The sequence below is a fragment of the Neoarius graeffei genome, chromosome 13, assembly GCF_027579695.1.
Source record: "Neoarius graeffei isolate fNeoGra1 chromosome 13, fNeoGra1.pri, whole genome shotgun sequence".
NCBI lineage: Eukaryota > Metazoa > Chordata > Actinopteri > Siluriformes > Ariidae > Neoarius > Neoarius graeffei.
In genome coordinates this window covers 19,924,863-19,950,019 of record NC_083581.1, presented here as the reverse complement: position 1 = coordinate 19,950,019, position 25,157 = coordinate 19,924,863, and the positions used below count along the sequence as shown (strand labels likewise).

General features: G+C 42.2%; 1 protein-coding gene across 3 annotated transcripts in view; it reads left to right on the top strand.

Moving 5' to 3' along the window:
* LOC132896468 (serine--tRNA ligase, cytoplasmic-like) overlaps positions 1 to 25,157 on the top strand; it is a 193,537-nt gene that overhangs the window by 120,789 nt on the left and 47,591 nt on the right. For 2 of the 3 annotated variants that reach the window (XM_060937312.1, XM_060937313.1), the window contains exon 3: positions 15,874 to 15,954. In XM_060937312.1, coding sequence (XP_060793295.1) covers positions 15,874 to 15,954 — 81 coding nt within the window. Of the gene's footprint in view, positions 1 to 15,871; positions 15,955 to 25,157 lie in introns of all 3 variants that reach the window. The other variant, XM_060937314.1, reaches the window with a different exon arrangement.

Here is a 25,157-nt window from a genome sequence, read left to right as displayed (position 1 = left end):
CACGAAGCGCCAAAGATATCCCATTCAGTGGTGTTAGCTAACAAATCACACCCTGCCAGCAGAGAGTTCTGGCTCTGACTGTAGCGGCTGGTCGCAGCCAATGACGCATTTGGTCGCGTTTTGCTAACGTAAACGCTGACGGAGGTACGCGATGACGTATGCGATCGTTGAAGGGCTATCCCAATACGTAAGGGTTGAATTTCAAGCCCTATCCCTTGTAGCTCAGTTTCAAGGGGAAGGGCCAAGGGGAAGGGGGAGGGGTAGGGGTAGAAATTAGAATTGGGATTGGGCCTTAATGTATCTGTATATCACAAGAAAACGCGTACAGATATTTAGATTTTAACAGCCATCACACACCACACCATAAGGCATATGTTATAAGGATTCTATAATCGTAGAACCTATAACAATCCGACATCAGATAAAAAGAGAAACACCTTTTTACCATGTTAAAGGACATGAATGGATACCTTAAGAATTTTATCCACAAGTATAACAAGGAAATGCATGAAGTACCACCAACACAGGAGTGGAAATGTTTTGCTACTTTACCCTACGCTAAAGATGTGACTGAAAGAATCCAACATCTATTAAGTCAGCATTTCATCAGGTCCAATATTAAGCCAGTCCAAATGCTGAAGCAGATTTTATCAAAACCAAAAGACTGCACTCCAAAAGAGAAAAACATAGGCATTGTGTATCAGATTCCTTGTAAAGACTAATGCTAAATATATTGGTGAGACTGGCCGTTCATGTGATTCAAGAATAAAAGAACATAAGGCAAGTGTTAGGTTAGCTAAATGTGAGACCTTGGCTTTAGCTGACCATGCCAACAGTCTGGGCCATGATGTAGCATGGGATAACCGTGTACTCATTTCTCAAGACCGTTGTTTAAAAAGAAAAATTGCTGAGGCGTGGATGATCGCTAGTGATAGCAGTGCACTAACCAACAGAGGCTATGGCAGGAAAATCCCTGAAAGTTATCTTTAATTCAAAAGGTGTGTGTTATACAGTGGGGCAAAAAAGTATTTAGTCAGTCACCAATTGTGCAAGTTCTCCCACTTAAAAAGATGAGAGAGGCCTGTAATTTTCATCATACGTATACCTCAACTATGAGAGACAAAATGAGAAAAAAAAATCCAGAAAATCACATTGTCTGATTTTTAAAGAATTTATTTGCAAATTATGGTGGAAAATAAGTATTTGGTCAATAACAAAAGTTCATCTCAATACTTTGTTATATACCCTTTGTTGGCAATGACAGAGGTCAAACGTTTTCTGTAAGTCTTCACAAGGTTTTCACACACTGTTGCTGGTAGTTTGGCCCATTCCTCCATGCAGATCTCCTCTAGAGCAGTGATGTTTTGGGGCTGTCGCTGGGCAACACGGACTTTCAACTCCCTCCGGAGATTTTCTATGGGGTTGAGATCTGGAGACTGGCTAGGCCACTCCAGGACCTTGAAATGCTTCTTACGAAGTCACTCCTTCGTTGCCCGGGTGGTGTGTTTGGGATCATTATCATGCTGAAAGACCCAGCCACGTTTCATCTTCAATGCCCTTGCTGATGGAAGGAGGTTTTCACTCAAAATCTCACGATACATGGCCCCATTCATTCTTTCCTTTACACGGATCAGTCGTCCTGGTCCCTTTGCAGAAAAACAGCCCCAAAGCATGATGTTTCCACCTCCATGCTTCACAGTAGGTATGGTGTTCTTTGGATGCAACTCAGCATTCTTTCTCTTCCAAACATGACAAGTTGAGTTTTTACCAAAAAGTTCTATTTTGGTTTCATCTGACCATATGACAGTCTCCCAATCCTCTTCTGGATCATCCAAATGCTCTCTAGCAAACTTCAGACGGGCCTGGACATGTACTGGCTTAAGCAGGGGGACACGTCTGGCACTGCAGGATTTGAGTCCCCGGCGGCGTAGTGTGTTACTGATGGTAGCCTTTGTTACTTTGGTCCCAGCTCTCTGCAGGTCATTTGCTAGGTCCCCCCGTGTGGTTCTGGGATTTTTGCTCACCGTTCTTGTGATCATTTTGACCCCACGGGGTGAGATCTGGGGGAGCCCCAGATCGAGGGAGATTATCAGTGGTCTTGTATGTCTTCTGTTTTCTAATAATTGCTCCCACAGTTGATTTCTTCACACCAAGCTGCTTACCTATTGCAGATTCAGTCTTCCCAGCCTGGTGCAGGTCTACAATTTTGTTTCTGGTGTCCTTTGACAGCTCTTTGATCTTGGCCATAGTGGAGTTTGGAGTGTGACTGTTTGAGGTTGAGGACAGGTGTCTTTTATACTGATAATGAGTTCAAACAGGTGCCATTAATACAGGTAATGAGTGGAGGACAGAGGAGCCTCTTAAAGAAGTTACAGGTCTGTGAGAGCCAGAAATCTTGCTTGTTTGTAGGTGACCAAATACTTATTTTACCGAGGAATTTACCAATTAATTCATTAAAAATCCTACAATGTGATTTCCTGGATTCTTTCCCCCCATTCTGTCTCTCATAGTTGAAGTGTACCTATGATGAAAATTTCAGGCCTCTCTCATCTTTTTAAGTGGGAGAACTTGCACAATTGGTGGCTGACTAAATACTTTTTTGCCCTACTGTATGTGTATATATAAAATTTTAGCATGTAAACTTTATGTACTGTTTTTTGTTTATCTTGTAGCATTGATTTATTTGTCCCCCCCACACACTTCAATGTTTCTTGTAAATTATTTTATTTTACAAGCACACAACCCATCATAACATGTGCAACAGTTTAGTTATTTTTGGTGAAACTAGTTTGACACTTGTAAATACACATTCTATTCTGTCCCAGATGATGGACTGTAGGTCTAAAAGCTTGGAATAAAACTTCATAAATGTTTGTGGAAGACAAATTTTTATTGATATTATTCCCACGTACAAACTGGGGGGGGGGGGGGGGGGGGGGGTTAATTTATAATGTCTGTCTTGGGTCAAGCTAATGTTGCTTGCAAAGTTTTCAAACCAATGTGCCTAATGGGGGAAACAACAAAGCAATGAATTTTAACACCAGTGACCTAATAGGACACTTCACAGTACATCATTCAGCCACATACAGTGTGTATCAAAAGATAGCAGAACTAGCAGATGCAGATAGCACACCACCAACACATGGACAACATTAGGGAGGGGCTTAGGGGTGCTGTAGCTACCCCAGGATAGCCTTAGCACCTTAGAGAAATTTCTCTGGTTTATTTATAATGTTTAATGTGTGAAAAATATGATTTAAAATTTAAAAAATGCATTAATAATACAACCCAATTATTTTTAGACTAAAAACATAAACGCAGGTGATTTGATTCAGCTAGTGGGTGTGGTATGCATCGAACTTTTGACCTTACTTTCATGTCCTGTTAGCCAGAGTGCAAATTTTTTTTTTTTGGTAACTTGGCAATAGTGAAGCATCAGGGATATCATAATGGCTCATTTACTGACTTCTTAAATGTCCACATATGGAGATTGAATCAAGAGGCAACCCCTTTTTTAATGAAAATATCCAATGGTAAGTGCAGGATTGTTTTCCTCTGTTGCTAATTATAAATTTTAATGCATTTTGTAGTTCAGGCACACATTCTGACTCCTTATAGTCATCTCTGTGATGCTCATTCATATAACTTTAGGTCCATGTAGTGGAATACTGTTGATTGATCAGTCAAGGTGTTGGTAACTGACAGCATGAGTTTGTGACCTCAGAATCTTAGGTTGAAATGTGCACAAACCTCTGCATCTGTTGCTGGTACTTGTGTGTGTAAGCCATGACCATGGCTTAATTGTGTGAAATTTTATAGTCAGGTGTGTTTACATAGGCTGGCTTGTGAACCTTTCTATATCCTGTGAACTGAATCTCACCTTGTGTTTAACATAGAATAGTATTTTAACTGAGTGTGTGTGTGAGAGAATGAATGTATGTGCGCCTGGGGTGTTTCAGTAGAAATGAAACGGGTATTGAGAGCTCGGACCTCTGCCAATGCCAAATGCTTGGCTTGGCGAAAGTGAAACTAAATTTGTTGAGCTGGCCTGTTAGTTGGATCCACTCCAAAATTGAATGGTTTCTTCCTTGGCCCATGCTACACTTTTTTTTTTCAAGTTTCATGAAAAATGGGCTGGTCTAGTTTTTGCATTCTGTTTACAGTTCTGCTTACACTCAGGTAAACCGAAAAGAAATTTGACTATACAAAACTTGTATATTTTTGATGTTTACAAAATCAAGTAAGTTACAATAACCTGATTTTGTAAACATCAAAAATATATATTTTGTATGGTAATTTCTTTTTGATTCATTATTCAACTTCTGAACAATCTGAGCATTGATCTAATCCTAAACCTGATGTCAGCATATGTGCAAGATGATTTACAGGACAGTCTCAACCTGTTTGCCATCGTGCTCAACACACAAAAACCAGCGACCAACAGTACCATTTAATTGGTCACCCATGGCGTACATGTACGGTATGTGTATATATATATGTGTGTGTGTGTGTGTGTGTGTGTGTGTGTGTGTGCGCGCGCGTGTATATATCATCTCATTATCTCTAGCCGCAGAGATATCCTGTTCTACAGGGCCGCAGGCAAGCTGGAGCCTATCCCAGCTGACTATGGGCGAAAGGCGGGGTACACCCTGGACAAGTCGCCAGGTCATCACAGGGCCGACACATAGATACAGACATCTTTCACACTCACATTCACACCTACGGTCAATTTAGAGTCACCAATTAGCCTAACCTGCATGTCTTTGGACTGTGGGGGAAACCGGAGCACCCGGAGGAAACCCATGTGGACACGGGGAGAACATGCAAACTCCACACAGAAAGGCCCTCGCCGGCCACGGGGCTCGAACCCGGACCTTGCTGTGAGGCGACAGTGCTGACCACTACACCACCGTGCCACTCATATATATACAGGGCTCGAAATTCATATATTTTTTCACCAGCCAGCCAGACTGGTTACCTTCCAAAGTAACTAGCCAAACAAAAAATCAACTAGCCAAAATTTGTTCATGTATGAATTTTACTTCTGTCAAAAATAACACAAAAGAGAGTAGTTACCATTGTTCATGACTAATGTGCATTTATTTCAAGACCTGAGTATTTTGATACTGTTGTTAAATACATAAATGAGAACAACACAGAGCACCATAATATAATCCAAAAAAGCACCGCTCCCCCCGCCCCCCTTATAACCTATCATTGTGCATTTTTAGTAGGCATAAGGAAATCATCGACCACTACTGCGTAGGCTACACTTGTTTTTCAACCTTTTTGAGCCAGGGCGCACTTTTTTCAATGAAAAAATCTCAAGGCACATCACCAATAGAAAATGTTGACTGAAACTAAAACGCTGTTGCCAATATTTACAATATACAGTCATTCTGTAATTTTCCACGGTACACTTGGTGATCTCTCACGGCACACTAGTGTTCCGCGGTACTAGAGTTCGGCAGCACAGTGGTTGAAAACACTGTACACCACTGATGCACTTGGTAACATCTCCATTCAATAACTCCATCCCTCCTTTTTGGTGGGGTTTTGGTTGCCCTTGGCGCCCCTGGGCACACTTTGCGCTCTAGGCAATTGCCTAGGTCGCCTATAGCAATCGCCGGCTATAATAATAATAATACATTTCTATTTGACGTGTGTAATACTTTACTAAGGCTATAATCCACAACACTCAGCTGTGTGTAAATTTTATATGTTGAAAATCTAAAAATGCCAATTTAGTTGTCATTTGAGCATATAACTGAAACAAATTGTCCGAAACGGAATTAGCCATTCTCTGAAACGGAATTTAATGTTTTTTGAAACGGAAAATATAAGGCTGTATGTAATATTGGATCATTTTACTCAATAAATAAATGACCAAGTATAATTTTGTCTCATTTGTTTAACTGGGTGCTCTTTATCCACTTTTAGGACTTGTGTGAAAACGTGGTGATATTTTAGGTCATATTTATGCAGAAATATAGAAAATTTCTAAAGGGTTCACAAACTTTCAAGCATCACTGTATGTGTGTGATATCCCCTTTATATTAAGGAGGTTCAGAGTTCAAAAGATTTTTCAGGTATTTTGGGAAAATATATGAATTAATTCAATCACAGTATTTTCAGTTGGCTTTGCACTGTGTTATAAGTGAAATCTATCTGACGAGTGACAGTTCTTGCAACAGCAACTGTACAAAAACAAATACATTTAAACTTGTATATATCTATAATTTTAACAGTTACCATTAACTTTGACTGCATGACAGATGTCAAGTCTCGATATGTGACTCCCCTACAAGGATACATTGTGTTCCGTCGCAAGTCAAAATGTAAACAATGTCAATGCGCCAAGCATGCTGAGTGGGTGGGTTTGACCCAAAACAGGCCGTATACAATAATGGGATAGTGATTGATATTTATTTAATATTTAGCCGACCAGCATTTATACATGGACTGGGTGCTCTTTATCTACTTTTAGGACTTGTGTGAAAACGTGGTGATATTTTAGGTCATATTTATGCAGAAATATAGAAAGTTGCTGTTGCAAGAACTGTCACTCGTCAGATAGATTTCACTTATAACACAGTGCAAAACCAGCTGAAAATACTGTGATTGAATTAATTCATATATTTTCCCAAAATACCTGAAAAATCTTTTGAACTCTGAACCTCCTTAATATAAAGGGGATATCACACACATACAGTGATGCTTGAAAGTTTGTGAACCCTTTAGAAATTTTCTATATTTTTGCATAAATATGACCTAAAATATCACCACGTTTTCACACAAGTCCTAAAAGTAGATAAAGAGCACCCAGTTAAACAAATGAGACAAAATTATACTTGGTCATGCCGACCGAGGCTGTTTTTTTTTGTTTTGTTTTTTTTGACCGAGGCTGTTGTGTGTCCCGCTTGTGGTCTCGTCACTTCCGGAAGGGGCAGTGCTGAAGTAAGTAGCTTGACTACGTAGCTCGATAGGGTATACATGCACTAAGTAGCTCGGCAAAAATCGCATAATCTAGGTCGTGTAGCTCGATTACGAGAAATCAAGTTCGGTTCAACTTCAGCCTAGCTAAGGTGTTTCCATGCCATTTAGAACTTCGATTTCAGTCGAGCAACGGCAGAAATTCGATTTTCTCTATGTGCATGTAAACGCACTGACTGTGCCACTCGGTAGGCAACTTTATATGAGGCGAGTTGAGCATTTGCCGGCACGGATGCAGCTTTAGTAAATAGGGACTGTTGAGCACGGCAGTTTACGAGTTTTTGTCTGAAAAACTCAACTGGCTTGTCTTTGTGCTCTGGATGTTTTGTCTCCAAGTGGCGTCTTAGCTTGTTCGGCTTCAAGCTGTCACAAGCTAGCACTTTAAGACAGACAACACACTGCGGTCTCTCCTCATTACCCACCGTTGTACAGGTGAAGCCAAAGACAAGATATGTGTCGTCATATTTTCTTGTCTTTGCCTTGGAATGAACTTGCTTTGGAAGCACATTTGGCGATGCTTCATCCTCTGATTTGCGTTTACGTGGGAGCCCCGCGCCCCCCGCCAAAAACTTCTCCATGTTATGCTAGCAGTGTAATTTATTGACATTCATTCCATCCGCGCCCCCCCTGCAATGGCTCTGCCCCCCCCCCGGGCTCACGCTAGCCGCTCGCACGTCCGCAAATTGCGAAGTTTTATTCCAATTTGCGAAAAGAAAATCATCTGTATTCGCATTTTATGCGAAATTCATTTAAAGTTTAAGCAAAATCCATCAAACAATTGCGATTTCTCAAGATGAACAGTACCTTTCGTGTCCATCTTCGATGTTTTGATTTATAACCAACGCCTCAGAGTTTCGAAGCTTCTTATTGGTTGACCGCAAATTACGTCTTCCAATAGCAGCGCATAGACATATAGACGCCGCCTTCTGCGTAGAATCATACGTCATCCTCGCCGCCATATTGGATGTGGCAAAGTGGAGATTCTTCAACCGTCTCTGGTATAGCGTCTAGACAGTAGCTGAGAATAAAGATGCCTCATTCGTGTGCTGCGTTTAACTGTACCAACAGGTTTACCGTCCAAACGAGATCACATGGGATTACCTTTCACAGGTGAGACTGGAAAAATACTTTTCAATACTGTTCCTTCAGTCTTCAGTTTCCCAGCTCATCTCCACCGGGTAGGTGTATAGTTATAAGCAGTGAGAATTAGATAATACAGTGCCACACTATGATGGACGTTTTTGAATGTATGATGAATGTTTTTAACCTTTCTGAATGTGAAGGAATCAGTGATGTATTTTGTTTTGGTATGACGTTAGAACCTGGCCGAACTCAGTTTGGCGGTCATTCAGAATATTGACGGGTATTTCACACACTATTTATAACCATCACATTAAAAGTTATACGTGTTTGTTTTGATGCCTGTTTGTTTCCCAAATATATACGTGTGTGTCTTAATGGGTGAATAAAAGGCATCGAGTTAAATATTATTGTAGAAAGGGGCTTTATGAAGTTCAGTACATTTACTTGCATTGGTTTACGGGGAAGATTTGCCACATCAAATATGGCGGACACTCTGACGTATCCCAGCAATGGGCCACGAGGCTCAATGCGGCGTCTATGTTTATATGTCTATGTAGCAGCGGACCTTACATATAAAATGATCAATTTCCGAGTTGCACTGATAATGTCGGCAATTCTCGCTCATTAGTGAACAAGATTATAGCGAGGTTTGTTTAAAATAAATTATCCGACTTTACGTATGACAAACTTATCTAAAAAGTGAGATAACATATTAGAATGTTCTGTTAGCTTTCTCAGTTAGGGATAAAAACATGATATAACCATTCTAAAGACGCATTTTCTACATAATATCAAGCCTGACAGAACTTTGGAAGAACTCACAGATGAACCAGGATATATCGACCAAGTGTACCTTGTTTTCAGAGCCTTTTGACGCACATGGTTCAAAGTTTTGACTGCAAGTGTTTCATTTGAGAAATTAATGGTGAATATCATTATATTTGGGTTATGAGATTAATTTATAAGAAACAACTATTGATTTTAACTCCCTGAGCTCCCTTCATCCTACCCATAAAGACACCCCCTCCCCCTAAACACACACACACACACACACACACACACACACACACACACACACACACACACACACGGATCCCGATTATACACACACACATACATATACACACACACACACACGCGAGGCAATACCAGTGGTTGAGATGTTAAAATAGAATCTTGAAAAAAATAAAATAAAAAATTAAATTAATTTAGCAAGGACAGCCACGTAGTGGTTAGCGCTGTCGCCTCACAGCAAGAAGGTCCTGGGTTTGAGCCCCGGGGCCGGCGAGGGCCTTTCTGTGTGGAGTTTGCATGTTCTCCCCGTGTCCGCGTGGGTTTCCTCCGGGTGCTCCGGTTTCCCCCACAGTCCAAAGACATGCAGGTTAGGTTAACTGGCGACTCTAAATTGACCGTAGGTGTGAATGTGAGTGTGAATGGTTGTCTGTGTCTATGTGTCGGCCCTGTGATGACCTGGCGACTTGTCCAGGGTGTACCCCGCCTTTCGCCCGTAGTCAGCTGGGATAGGCTCCAGCTTGCCTGCGACCCTGTAGAAGGATAAAGCGGCTAGAGATAATGAGATGAGAATGAGGACAGCCACTGATATTGGTCAAGTCAGACACTGATGTTGGCCAGGCCAACTTGGCCAGTTCAAATTTATACATGACCCATAGGTGTGATAAATCCCTGATAGAGTTGGAAGCCACTCACCATGCAGTTATGTTACACAGCCAGTCAGCATACTACAGAGGGTGACTAAGGGCTAAAAGGTGCATAGATAGCAAACAATGCAAAGCACATCACACCAGATGTTAGATATAATTATAATGAAAAATATGGACTCCGTAAACCAGATTAAGTGGGTTAAATTAAACACACAATTTCATTACATATATACAGTTGATGAAATGATCAAAATAAGAGGATTCAAGAATAAATAAGCATGCTATGAACATAAATCAAGAAGATGGAAAGACAAAGGCAGGAAACAAGCTTGCAAACACTATTGAAACACCAACAAACTACAATAACAATTTTTCAATATTATGTCAGTGCAAGAAATATTTAGTAACATATCTTACTAAAAAAATTACTTTGCTAAAAAGAAAATTGTTCTTTTAGCATTTCTTGCTAAGCGAAATTGCAAATTGCTAAAGAAAAATTTCAATCAATCAAGTTTATTTGTACAGCGCTTTTAACAATAAACATTGTCGCAAAGCAGCTTTACAGAATTTGAACGACTTAAAACATGAGCTAATTTTATCCCTAATCTATCCCCAATGAGCAAGCCTGTGGCGACGGTGGCAAGGAAAAACTCCCTCAGACGACATGAGGAAGAAACCTCGAGAGGAACCAGACTCAAAAGGGAACCCATCCTCATTTGGGCAACAACAGACAGCCTGACTATAATATTAACAGTTTTAACAGGTATAACCCTCAACTGTCCTCATGGGGCCGTCCTTCACAGGAGTGGGGCGATAAAACTCCGACCAGACACAGGGCACCAGGATGGATCAAGCAGGTCCGAGGGGCAGAAGAGGCCAGCATCTCAATCCCAGGATCAACATGTAACTCAGAGGGACAGATGGGGGGGGAGAGAGAGAGAGAAAAAGAAAACACGTTGTTAGGTATGCCCTAAAAATGACACAAGTATTAAATCTGTGTGGTAGGCTCGCAGAGACGAGAGTCTTTACATCAGGCATAACACACAATGGCATGTTAATATGGTAAAAAATATATCATGACCTGCTCTGGCTGGATGCTTGATTGGGTGATGGGAGCACACTCCTCAGCAATGATGAGATGCAGATGGGACCCTTAGGCCTGGCCAAGACAATTCAGTTACATTTCACCGGGTCTGGGACATGCGACAGAATGTCTGACGGCCGATTCCCTGCAGGCTACGATAGCCAGTTGAGGTCCCCACCGTCTCCACCAAAAGATTTCCTGTTGACTCCATGTAACTCAGAGGGACAGATTTGGGGTGGGGGGGAGAGAAAGAAAACACAGGTGGTTAGGTATGCCCAATGTCACCTGAATAAGTAGGAACAGTAAACATATTGCACCGAGTACAAGCAGGGACTCCGGCAACTAACTATGACAGCATAACTAAAAGGAGAGAATTTGAATCTTTAATCTTTAGAAATTTGAGTCTTTAGCACTTTTCGCTAAAACAATTTGGGTCCTAGAGTGAGCACAGCCCCTGGGGTGCGCGCCCCCCACTTTGGGAACCACTGCACTATTGTATTTAGAAAAATGTGATATATTGTATGCTCTAGAAATTTGTTGAGTGGAAATTCAATTGAGATGGCTGGTCGTGTTTTGTTTATTCAATTCACACAAAACAGTACTTTTTAATAATTTAAATGTTAAACATATTGGTATATACACCTCTTTATAATGGAAATGCGCATAAATTAATGTTCTCATTATCTCATTCATTCATCTCATTATCTCTAGCCGCTTTATCCTTCTACAGGGTCGCAGGCAAGCTGGAGCCTATCCCAGCTGACTACGGGCGAAAGGCGGGGTACACCCTGGACAAGTCGCCAGGTCATCACAGGGCTGACACATAGACACAGACAACCATTCACACTCACATTCACACCTACGGTCAATTTAGAGTCACCAGTTAACCTAACCTGCATGTCTTTGGACTGTGGGGGAAACCGGAGCACCCGGAGGAAACCCATGCGGACACGGGGAGAACATGCAAACTCCACACAGAAAGGCCCTCGCCGGCCCCGGGGCTCGAACCCAGGACCTTCTTGCTGTGAGGCGACAGCGCTAACCACTACACCACCGTGCCGCCCTAAATTAATGTTACTGAAAGTCATTCCAAAATACTGAAAAATGTTTTCAAGAATACTGAAATTCAAAATTTGGGGTAGGCATCTCTGCACATAGACACAGACAACCATTCACACCTACGGTCAATTTAGAGTCACCAGTTAACCTAACCTGCATGTCTTTGGACTGTGGGGGAAACTGGAGCACCCGGAGGAAACCCACGCGGACACAGGGAGAACATGCAAACTCTGCACAGAAGGGCCCTTGCAGGCATGGGTGTTAGTACCTGGACGGAAATACGGATTTCCGTCAAAAATAAAATGCCAATATTCTGTTTTTTTTTTTTTTTTTTTAGCTTTCAAATTACCCACCAGTATATAAACGTTTTTTGGTTTGGCACTATAAGCTTTCCGTAGTAGTTTTTCATGATTAGTATGCCGTAAAGCTCCATCTCGGGTGTGTTCGCATGTTGTGCACTGTCGCTGAAATCCGAATATTACCGAGCTGTATCTTAGGCCATTCTTGGCAAACTATCAACATTGTAGCAAACAAACAACGATTGAAGTCTGACAGTTATAATGCCAAATTTTCTGGAAATCGGCGCATCTAAAGCAGAAATTAAGAATTCATAGAACACTATTTTCAGTTTTATCAAATGCTGAAAACAATTTTACATATGTATACCACTAAATGTGGCAATGGTTTACCTACATTTAGTGGTATTCACACATGTAAAAAGAAAATTTCCAGCATTTGATAAACTAGTTAAACATTGCTGAACAGTCTTAAAATAGTGTTCTATGAATATTTGAAATATTTCTTCTGCAAATAGTAAAGAAGAAAGTTGATTTGCTACCATCACTATGTAGGCTGTTGTGTGGTACAATAGCTAGCTATTATCTAGTGTGATATTTACCTGTATTTGAATTTAAAATTGTGGTCCAACCATTAAAATTATTTTGTATGTATAGACCATATTATGTCTTGAATACTCACTGTTATTTTTCATTTATAACCTTGCAAAATGGGCTCAGAAAGCACCTCAGAGCACTGTATTTTCAAAAATTTTCTGGGGGTGATCCCCCAGACCCCCCTTACGGGAGGGGGATACCCCCTCCCCGCGCTCCGCGCACCTTGGGCTATAAGCCCAAGGCGCTGCTTCGCGCCTTGCCGGCGGTTGCTGGCTCGTTCGGCTGCTGCGCACCCTCAGCCTCCGGCTTCAGTAAGTTTTTTCAGTCAAAATGACTTCTGTCTGCTAACACCCATGCCCTCGCAGGCCACGGGGCTCGAACCTGGACCTTCTTGCTGTGAGGTGACAGCGCTAACCACTACACCACCGTGCCACCCCCTCACAAATGTCTTTTTCAAAAAGTATGGAGCAGACACTAAACTGTCCTGTTGGCTTGAAGTTACCTCTCTTTTTCTGTACAAATCGAACCCATTCATTCTGTAAGTGTCCTGCTGACTTTGGGCTATAATGGATCAAAATTCCGCTTTTATTGGCTATACTTGAACACCCTTGAATGACACACCTCTTAGGAGACGTGCTTTGGTTTTTAGTTTTGTTGTGGAATAAAAATTTTTAAAAATTAAAACGTGCTACACTTTGCAAAGCAGACGAAACCAGAAATGCTGCGAACTTTCAAGCGTTGCGTGTACGATGTCACTTTCTTTGAATTAATAGTAACTTACAGTACCAGGAATGCATTTGTGTAATGGTGGACTCAAAGAGCCAAACTTTACCAGCTAAATAGAACATGTTCCCGGTCTCGTATTAGAATACAATTTAGACCATAAACTATTTAACATGTCTAGTTTTTAAGGTGTCATTTTGTAAGATTAGCACTTTTAAGAGTTATAAATCCTTTAAAGTGTTAGAGTTTGATGGCTTTGTGTTACTAAGATAAAAGATATACATCACAAGTGGATATGTTTTCGGTGCAAATGGTTGCATCCAGGTAAGCCCATTTTTAGCAGTATCACAACATTTAAAATGGATAAATTTAAGTTTTATTTTTAATTAATGCGGGGGTGCACATCAGGGTTAAACAGTTTTTATTTTTTGGGTTTTGTCTGGTTTTAGTATCTCCCCAGGAGCCATGCTCTGCACATCCCAGTCAGAAATACTTTTAAACTGTTTCCCATCCCAAGCACTATCAAATTGTTTATGCCCACATGGACCACCTTGTGAAAAAATGTTATCTTATTGAGTTTTGCAAGCAATAATATACAGTGGTGCTTGAAAGTTTGTGAACCCTTTAGAATTTTCTATATGGCTGCATAAATATGACCTAAAACATCATCAGATTTTCACACAAGTCCTAAAAGTAGATAAAGAGAGCCCAGTTAAACAAATGAAACAAAAATATTATACTTGGTCATTTATTTATTGAGGAAAATGATCCAATATTACATATCTGTGAGTGGCAAAAGTATGTGAACCTTTACTTTCAGTATCTGGTGTGACCCCCTTGTGCAGCAATAACTGCAACTAAACATTCCTGGTAACTGTTGATCAGTCCTGCACACCGGCTTGGAGGAATTTTAGCCCATTCCTCCATACAGAACAGCTTCAACTTTGGAATGTTGGTGAGTTTCCTCACATGAACTGCTCGCTTCAGGTCCTTCCACAACATTTCGATTGGATTAAGGTCAGGATTTTGACTTGGCCAATCCAAAACATTAACTTTATTCTTCTTTAACCATTCTTTGGTAGAATGACTTGTGTGCTTAGGGTCGTTGCCTTGCTGCATGACCCACCTTCTCTTGAGATTCAGTTCATGGACAGATGTCTTGACATTTTCTTTTAGAATTCACTGGTATAATTCAGAATTCATTGTTCTATCGATGATGGCAAGCCATCCTGGCCCAAATACAGCAAAACAGGCCCAAACCATAATACTACCACCACCATGTTTCACAGATGGGATGAGGCTCTTATGCTGGACTGCAGTGTTTTCCTTTCTCCAAACATAACACTTCTCATTTAAGCCAAAAAGTTCTATGTTGGTCTCATCCATCCACAAAACATTTTCCAATAGCCTTCTGGCTTGTTCACATGATCTTTAGCAAATGGCAGATGAGCAGCAGTGTTCTTTTTGGAGAGCAGTGGCTTTCTCCTTGCAACCCTGCCATGCACACCATTGTTGTTCAGTGTTCTCCTGATGGTGGACTCATGAACATTAACAGTAGCCAATGTGAGAGAGGCGTTCAGTTGCTTAGAAGTTACCCTGGGGTCCTTTGTGACCTCGCCGACTATTACACGCCTTGCTCTTGGAGTGATCTTTGTTGGTCGACCACTCCTAGGGAGGGTAACAATGGTCTTGAATTTCCTCCATTTGTACACAATCTGTCTGACTGTGGATTGGTGGAATCCAAACTCTTTAGAGATGGTTTTGTATACTTTTCCAGCCTGATGAGCATCAACAACGCTTTTTCTGAGGTCCTCAGAAATCTCCTTTGTTTGTGCCATGATACACTTCCACAAACGTGTTGTGAAGATCATACTTTCATAGATCCCTGTTCTTTAAATAAAACAGGGTGCCCACTCACACCTGATTGTCATCCCATTGATTGAAAACACCTGACTCTCATTTCACCTTTAAATTAACTGCTAATCCTAGAGGTTCACATACTTTTGCAACTCACAGATATGTAATATTGGATCATTTTCCTCAATAAATAAATGACCAAGTATAATATTTTTGTCTCATTTGTTTAACTGGGTTCTCTTTATCTACTTTTAGGACTTGTGTGAAAATCTGATGATGTTTTAGGTCATATTTATGCAGAAATATAGAAAATTCTAATGGGTTCACAAACTTTCAAGCACCACTGTATTGAGTTCTGATGTCAGTCCCATGTCCACGTTAACCTCAACAGCTCAGTGGAGCTGTTGGGTAATAGAAGTGAAGAAAATTGAGTTAGGTGTGTCCAAACTTTTGACTCGTACTGTATGCATGGCAATAAGAATTTAATTGTTTCTATATGTCTTGCTTTCACCATGACCAGAAGAAGGAGCCAGTTGGAGATGATGAAACCCTCCCAGAGGAGGTCCAGAACCTGGAGACACTCACAGCAGACATATTATCAGTAAGTCAGATTTAATAATGTATTTCACAATTATTCGCCAAAGGTGAGGTGAATATCTGTGAATAATAAGAGACAGTTATTACTATGATTTTTATATGAACAACCCCAATTCCAAAAATGTTGTGACGCTGTGTAAACTGTAAATAAATAAAAACTGAATGCGATAATTTGCAAATCATGGAAACCCTATATTTCATTGAAAATGGTACAAAGGCAACATATCAAATGTTGAAACTGAGAAATTTTATTGTTTTTTGAAAAATATGCTCATTTTGAATTTGATGTTCGTAACACCTTTCAAAAAGTTGGGTCAGGGGCATGTTTACCATGGTGTTGCATCACCTTTACTTTTAACAACACTCTGTAAACATTTGGGATCTAAGGAGACCAATTGCTGTAGTTTTGAAAGATAAATGTTGTCCCATTCTTGTCTGATGAACAATTTCAGTTACTCAACAGTTTGGAGTCTCCTTTGTTGTATTTTGCACTTCATAATGTGCCAAATGTTTTAAATGGGAGACAGGTCTGGACTGCAGGCAGGCCAGTTTAGCACCTGGACTCTTACTACGGAGCCATGCAGTTTTAATATGTGCGGAAAGTGGTTTGGCATTGTCTTGCTGAAAGAAGGAGGGCCTTCCCTGAAAAAGATTGTCTGGATGGCAACATATTGCTCTGAAACGTGTATGTATCATTCAGCATTAATGATGCCTTCCCAGATGTACAAGCTACCCATGTCATGTGCACTAATGCACCCTCATACCATCACAGATGCTGGCTTTTGAACTGTGCACTGGTAACAAGCCAGATGGTTCCTCTCCTCTTTAGCTTGGAGAACACGGTATCCACAATTTCTAAAAAGAATTTCTACTTTTGATTCATCAGACCTTGGGACAATTTTTTTTACTTTGCCTCAGTCTATTGTAAAAGAGCTCAGGCCCAGAAAAGGTGGTGGTGTTTTCTGGATTTTGTTTATTTGTGGATGCAGTAATGAACTGGTTTTTTTTTCTCCAGAAAACCATTGTCTGTGAAGTGTTCCTGAGCCCATATAGTGATATCCACTACAGACACGTGTCTGCTTTTAAAGACAGTATCTCGCAAATAAACAAATTGAGCTAAAAGTCTTTGTCCTTTTATATAAAAAAATATATTTTTAAAATATATATTTTTATATATTTTATTTTTTTTCTTCAACGATATAACCACTAAAGTGATGATAAATGGATGCAGGGCTATTTTTTTTTGTCTTGGAGGCCACCGTAACTCCATCATGCCTGATGTCATTTTCTGCGAGCACAGCGGAGGTGTACAAGTACATGCTATACTAGTGTCAGCAGAGTGAAGTATTTTGTCAGGGATGGTTGGAGATGGATGGAGGTGCAGAAGATCTTTCTTATAAAGAAAAGTGTAAACAGTCCAAATTGGCAGGCATATATCATGAACAATAAAACAGGCAAACGTAGAGCAAGGCACAAACTGTCTTTTTGTCCTAGACAAAAGCTGGGTCAAAAATGAGGAACAGGCAACCGGAATAAGAAACCAGGAAATCAGTCAGAAAACAATGTTCAATAATGTCACAACAGCGCAATACTCCGCAAAGTAAGTCTGCATCCTTATTTAGTTGCACTGATTGCGCCTTAATCCTGTGCAGGTGTGTCATTCGCAGCACGTGCATGAGTCAGCTCGGAGCACGCACTGTCCAGAGCGCGCCAGAGTCCTTCTGTTGTGACAACTAGACTATGGTATAATATTATTGTCTAGCGTGACTTCTCAGTCAATTTGTTTGCATTTCTCCACAAAAATTATGGCAGTGCAGTATTAGAAAAGGAATCGAAATAAAGTAGTGACTAGTTTGTCTGTTTTTATTTTAAAAAATTTACCTGCTTATCTTCCATCTGTTTGATGCGTGACATGGTATGCTGTCGTGTGGAATCCTGTGTCATGCAACCGGCACCCTTGTTTTCGTCTTCTAATATAGCCATATATCTGGCTAATCCAATATGGCTGCTTCCGGGGAAATGACCCAACGGACTGATGTTACAACTTTTTTGAAGCAAAAGTCCCCTTAATTTTTTTTTCAGGTAGAAGATCTTGTATTAATGTATAATGTAACCCTGTAATTTCAAAAATTTCTGGTTAATCGCTTTAATGCAGTGTCACCTGAGGGCCTGAAGATCACAGGCATCCAATGTCAGTTTTCAGCCTTGTCTCTTGCATACAGTGATGCCTCCAGATTCTCTGAATCTTTTAATGATGATCTGTCCCATAGATGTGATCCCCAATTCTTTGCAATTTTACTTTGAGGAACATTAATCTTAAATTGTTGCACTGTTTGCCCACACAGTCTTTCACAGAGCAGTGAACCCCTCCACATTTTTACTTCTGAGAGACTCGGCCTGTCTGGGATGCTTTTTTTTATACCCAGTCATGTTATTGACCTGTTGCCAATTAACCAAATTAGGTGGTTTTTTTTTTTATTTTTTTTAAAGCATTTACAACATTTTCAGTCTTTTGTTGCCCCTGTCCCAATTTTCTGAAACGGGTTGCTGACATCAAATTCAAAACGAGCATATATTCTTCAAAAAAGAATAAAAATTTTCCGGTTTTAACATTTGATGTTGTCTTTGTACGATTTTCAATGAAATATAGGGTTTCCATAATTTTTTGCAAATCTTCACATTCTGTTATTTGTTTTACAGTGTCCCAGCTTTTTTGGAATTTTGTGTGATGTAATTTGTATATTTATGCATATAAATTGGTTCAGAAATATGTAAGTTATCTACGTTTGCCAAATATAACCATTGTTACTTTCCCTGTGTTAATAATGTTTGTTACTTTTCCTTTAAAAAGTCACACAAACCCATTTTGACCCCTATCCTCTACCTTTGACTGCCTAATTTGCATATATTCGAAATACATGTAATCCTATAAATTTCTGAAATGTCGTACAATATAGTTTGGGGGTGGAAAAAGGGCATAATTCATTTTAAAATTTAAACACTAGGATAATTAAATACAGTTACTTTTTCATTTTATTCCCAGTATTTTTACTATTGTAATTATTTGCACATTGTAACATTTACCATCTAGAATTTGATTATTCGTCATCCTGGATGTTCATTTTCTGCTTCATAATTTGAAACCTACTCCAATATTGCTAAAGCAAAAACTCCACGTTTTTCTTGAGAAATATCCATGTATATTAAAATACCAGTAATTGTATTAATGTCGGTGGTAGAAGAGAGCAACTGGACTTGCTTGAAGATTCTTGAAGACGTTTCACCTCTCATCCGAAAGGCTTCTTCAGTTCTGTCTGACTAATAGGAAGTATCAGGTATTTATCCTCTCATGGATGAAAAGCTCATCTAAGGTGTCATTGAGGTGGGGTTTACATTAGACCGTATCAGCGGATCATCAGATTAACGTTTTTAAAAACGATTAGCGTGCACACAGCAATGCCAATACACGATTCGCGTGCACACAGCAACGCCAATACACGGATACGCTAATCACATGACTAATTCGGCATGTAAGTTGAAATGTGTCAGTGCGGCTCATCGCTTCCTCCTCAGCGGCTGCGCTCCAAATCACTCCGCCCTGAACAGCGAGTGCCCTCTGGAGGGTGCGCAGTCCGGCCCTGCGCAGCTCACAGAGCGCGCGAGTGAAGTGCACGAGCAGTGATTCGGGACTGAGCCGCTGTGCGCAAGTCACTTACCACTTGCAAGTGCAAGGATGGCAAGCCTAAAGACCATCATAACTACACAATGGGCAGTATTTGCATCAGTATTTGCAGTATTTTCATACTTTTATACTCTTTAATGAAAGGTGATACAAGGAGGAAGTCCGCGCCGTTTTTCAGCAGTTGCGTCACATGACCAACGCCAGCGAATCAGGAAGGTGGATGTCACAGTGATGTTGTCCAATGACGACGCCAGCTAGAGCACAGCGTATCCGCGTATTCTCAATGTTTACACAGCACCGGACCAGACACGATCTGGATTGAACACGTGGACCCTGGTGGATTCCCGTTTCCCGGCGTTTCCAGGCATTTTAATGTAAACGGACAGTGCATCCGCGAAGAAAACGAGACAGATACGGTCTAATGTAAACTTGACCTGAGTCATCCTGTTGGTGTGGGTCACTGGAGGCCGGGTGTGAACAGCCTCGAGAGTCGTTAGGGTGATCAATGGATTGCCCGTTAGGGTGATCAATGGAATGCTGATTCTCTCTGTCCTTCTGTGAGTCACTGAAAACAGCTGGGTTTTGGTGTGCATTCAGTTGTCTGGGAAGTGTGCCAAGGACTGCATTGTAGGTGGCTGATAAATGATGTCTTAGACCCCCCCCACCTCTGTTCAGTGATGGCCATTCCAGGTTGACAAAAATGGCTTCTTTAACTCCTCGTTCATACCAACGATCTTCTCTGGCTAAAATGCGTACGTTGCAATCCTGAAATGAGTGTCCTTTGTTGTTAAGATGAAGGTAGACCGCAGAGTCCTGGCCTGAGGAACTAGGGCCAAGTTTACATTAGACCGTATCTGTCTCGTTTTCTTCGCGGATGCACTGTCCGTTTACATTAAAACGCCGGGAAACGGGAATCCGCCAGGGTCCACGTATTCAATCCAGATCGTGTCTGGTCCGGTGCTGTGTAAACATTGAGAATGTGCGGATACGCTGTGCTGAGCTCTAGCTGGCGTCGTCATTGGACAACGTCACTGTGACATCCACCTTCCTGATTCGCTGGCGTTGGTCATGTGACGCGACTGCTGAAAAACGGCCCGGACTTCCGCCTTGTATCACCTTTCATTAAAGAGTATAAAAGTATGAAAATACTGCAAATACTGATGCAAATACTGCCCATTGTGTATTTATGATTGTCTTTAGGCTTGCCATCCTTCCACTTGCAAGTGGTAAGTGACGCGCATGCCCGACATGCACTGGGATCACACACAGAGCGGCTCAGTCCTGAATCACTGCTCGTGCACTTCACTCGCGCGCTCTGTGAGCTGCGCAGGGCCGGAGTGCGCACCCTCCAGAGGGCACTCGCTGTTCAGGGCGGAGTGATTTAGGGCGGAGTGATTTGAAGCGCAGGATGCCTGCGGAGCCGAGCATATCCGTGTATTGGCGTTGCTGTGTGCACGCGAATCGTGTATTGGCGTTGCTGTGTGCACGCTAATTGTTTTAAAAACGTTAATCTGATGATCCGCTGATACGGTCTAATGTAAACCCCATCTAGTTCTCCTGTGTTGAGCCATGCGCCTGTGAAGCGGTTGTTTTGTTTCCCCAATATACGTGTCCGTGCAGTCCTCACTGCACTGAATTGCATACACTACGTTGTCCTGTTTGTGTCTGGGTATTCTGTCCTTAGGGTGGACCAGTTTCTGCTTACTGGGTCTGAAATGTACTGGAATGTTGTGTTTGTAGAAGATCCTCCTGAGTTTCTCAGATAGACCAGAAATGTAGGGAATGACAATGTTCTTGCGTTTGTTCCTGTTATCCTCCTTGTCCATTATGTTCCTTTTTCTGCTCTTGAGGAAAGACCAGTTGGGATACCCGCAGTTCTGAAGTGCTTTCTTGATGTGATTCTGCTCCTTCTCTTTTCCCTCTATCGTTGTAGGGATGTTCTGGGCCCTGTGTTGCAAGGTCCTAATGACCCCCAATTTGTGTTCCAGTGGGTGGTGAGAGTCGAAGAGTAGGTACTGGTCTGTGTGTGGGGGTTTCCGGTAGACCTCGATGCTGAGGCTTCTGTCTTGTCTAATGTGTACATCGCAATCCAAGAAGGCTAGATTATTCCCACTGACGTCCTCCTGAGTGATGTTGATGTTGTTAGCCACTGCATTGATGTGCTTAGAGAAGGCTTCCACCTCATGGGTTTTGATTTTAACCCAGGTGTCATCCACATATCTGAACCAGTGGCTGGGAGCAACTCCTGAAAAAGTGGTCAAAGCTTTGTGTTCCACTTCCTCCATGTAAAGATTAGCCACAATAGGGGACACCGGTGAGCCCATGGCGCATCCATGCTTCTGTCTGTAGAAACTTTCATTAAACTGGAAATAAGTGGTAGTCAGGCAAATCTGGTCCGTGGTGAGGTTCGTTATATCCAGTAAGGTGCTGTCTTGAAGGAGTCGTTTTCTAACAGATTCGACTGCTTCTGTGGTGGGAATGCAGGTGAAAAGAGAAGTGACATCGTAGGAAACCATGGTTTCATCTGAATCTAGTTTGAGGTCTGCAACTTTAGTAGCAAAATCTTGGGAGTTTTTGACGTGATGTCACTCACTCCCAAGATTTTGCTACTAAAGTTGCAGACCTCAAACTAGACTCAGATGAAACCATGGTTTCCTACGATGTCACTTCTCTTTTCACCTGCATTCCCACCACAGAAGCAGTTGAATCTGTTAGAAAACGACTCCTTCAAGACAGCACCTTACTGGATAGAACGAACCTCACCACGGACCAGATTTGCACCCTGCTTGACCTCTGCCTGACTACCACTTATTTCCAGTTTAATGAAAGTTTCTACAGACAGAAGCATGGATGTGCAATGGGCTCACCGGTGTCCCCTATTGTGGCCAATCTTTACATGGAGGAAGTGGAACACAAGGCTTTGACCACTTTTTCAGGAGTTGCTCCCAGCCACTGGTTCAGATATGTGGATGACACCTGGGTTAAAATCAAAACCCATGAGGTGGAAGCCTTCTCTAAGCACATCAATGCAGTGGCTAACAACATCAACTTCACTCGGGAGGACGTCAGTGGGAATAATCTAGCCTTCTTGGATTGCGATGTACACATTAGACAAGACAGAAGCCTCAGCATCGAGGTCTACCGGAAACCCCCACACACAGACCAGTACCTACTCTTCGACTCTCACCACCCACTGGAACACAAATTGGGGGTCATTAGGACCTTGCAACACAGGGCCCAGAACATCCCTACAACGATAGAGGGAAAAGAGAAGGAGCAGAATCACATCAAGAAAGCACTTCAGAACTGCGGGTATCCCAACTGGTCTTTCCTCAAGGGCAGAAAAAGGAACATGACGGACAAAGAGGATAACAGGAACAAACGCAAGAACATTGTCATTCCCTACATTTCTGGTCTATCTGAGAAACTCAGGAGGATCTTCTACAAACACAACATTCCGGTACATTTCAGACCCAGTAAGCAGAAACTGGTCCACCCTAAGGACAGAATACCCAGACACAAACAGGACAACGTAGTGTATGCAATTCAGTGCAGTGAGGAATGCACAGACTCGTATATTGGGGAAACAAAACAACCGCTTCACAGGCGCATGGCTCAACACAGGAGAGCCAGTTCCTCAGGCCAGGACTCCGCGGTCTACCTTCATCTTAACAACAAAGGACACATTTCAGGATTGCAACGTACGTATTTTAGCCAGAGAAGATCGTTGGTATGAGCGAGGAGTTAAAGAAGCCATTTTTGTCAACCTGGAACGGCCATTACTGAACAGAGGTGGGGTAAGACATCATTTATCAGCCACCCACAATGCAGTCCTTGGCACACTTCCCAGACAACTGAATGCACACCAAAACCCAGCTGTTTTCAGTGACTCACAGAAGGACAGAGAGAATCAGCATTCCATTGATCACCCTAACGGGCAATCTATTGATCACCCTAACGACTCTCGAGGCCGTTCACATCCGGCCTCCAGTGACCCACACCAACAGGATGACTCAATGACACCTTAGGTGGTGTTTACATTAGACCGTATCTGTCTCGTTTTCGTCGCGGATGCACTGTCCGTTCACATTAAAACGCCGGGAAACGACTCCACAGGCGGAACAACTTGAATCTGCCAGGGCCCACGTATTCAACCCAGTTCGTATCTGATCCGGTGCTGTGTAAACATTGAGGAACGAGGATACGCAGTGCTGAGCTCTAGCTGATGTCGTCATTGGACAACGTCACTGTGACATCCACCTTCCTGATTCGCTGGCGTTGGTCATGCCACGTTGGTCATGTGACGCGACTGCTGAAAAACGGCGCGGACTTCACTTCATTAAAGAGTATAAAAGTATGAATATAATGCTTTGCTTTGTCATTCTTAATGTTGTTCATGGTAAGATGCAAATACTGCCCATTGTGTAGTTATGATTGTCTTTAGGCTTGCCATCCTTCCACTTGCAAGTGGTGAGTGACTTGCGCATGCCCGATATGCACTGGGATCTCACACACAGCGGCTCAGTCCCGAATCACTGCTCGTGCGCTTCACTCACGGGCTCTGTGAGCTGCGCAGGGCCGGAGTGCGCACCCTCCAGAGGGCACTCGCTGTTCAGGGCGGAGTGATTTGGAGCGCAGGATGCCTGTGCGGAGCCGAGCCGCTGAGGAGGAAGTGCTGAGCCGCACTACACATTTCAACTTACGTGCCATCTAATTAGTCATGTGATTAGCGTATCCGTGTATTGGCGTTGCTGTGTGCACGCGAATCGTGTATTGGCGTTACTGTGGGCACGCGAATCGTTTTAAAAACGTTAATCTGATGATCCGCTGATACGGTCTAATGTAAACCCCACCTTAGATGAGCTTTTCATCCATGAGAGGATAAATACTTGATGCTCCCTATTAGTCAGACAGAACTGAAGAAGCCTTTCGGATGAGAGGTGAAACGTCTTCAAGAGTCTTCAAGCAAGTCCAGTTGCTCTCTTCTACCACCCACAGTTTACTATGACCTGGGTGACTGAGAATCTTCACAGACTTGTATTCATCTCATCTCATTATCTCTAGCCGCTTTATCCTTCTACAGGGTCGCAGGCAAGCTGGAGCCTATCCCAGCTGACTACGGGCGAAAGGCAGGGTACACCCTGGACAAGTCGCCAGGTCATCACAGGGCTGACACATAGACACAGACAACCATTCACACTCACATTCACACCTACGGTCAATTTAGAGTCACCAGTTAACCTAACCTGCATGTCTTTGGACTGTGGGGGAAACCGGAGCACCCGGAGGAAACCCATGCGGACACGGGGAGAACATGCAAACTCCACACAGAAAGGCCCTCGCCGGCCCTGGGGCTCGAACCCAGGACCTTCTTGCTGTGAGGCGACAGCGCTAACCACTACACCACCGTGCCGCCCAGACTTGTATTAATGTCAATAAATGTAGTTGAAAGATCTGTCTGGGTCCTCTGAGGTTATGAAAATGCAAGCTGTCCCAAGTCTCCCTGCTCTCCCCTTTATAGAAAC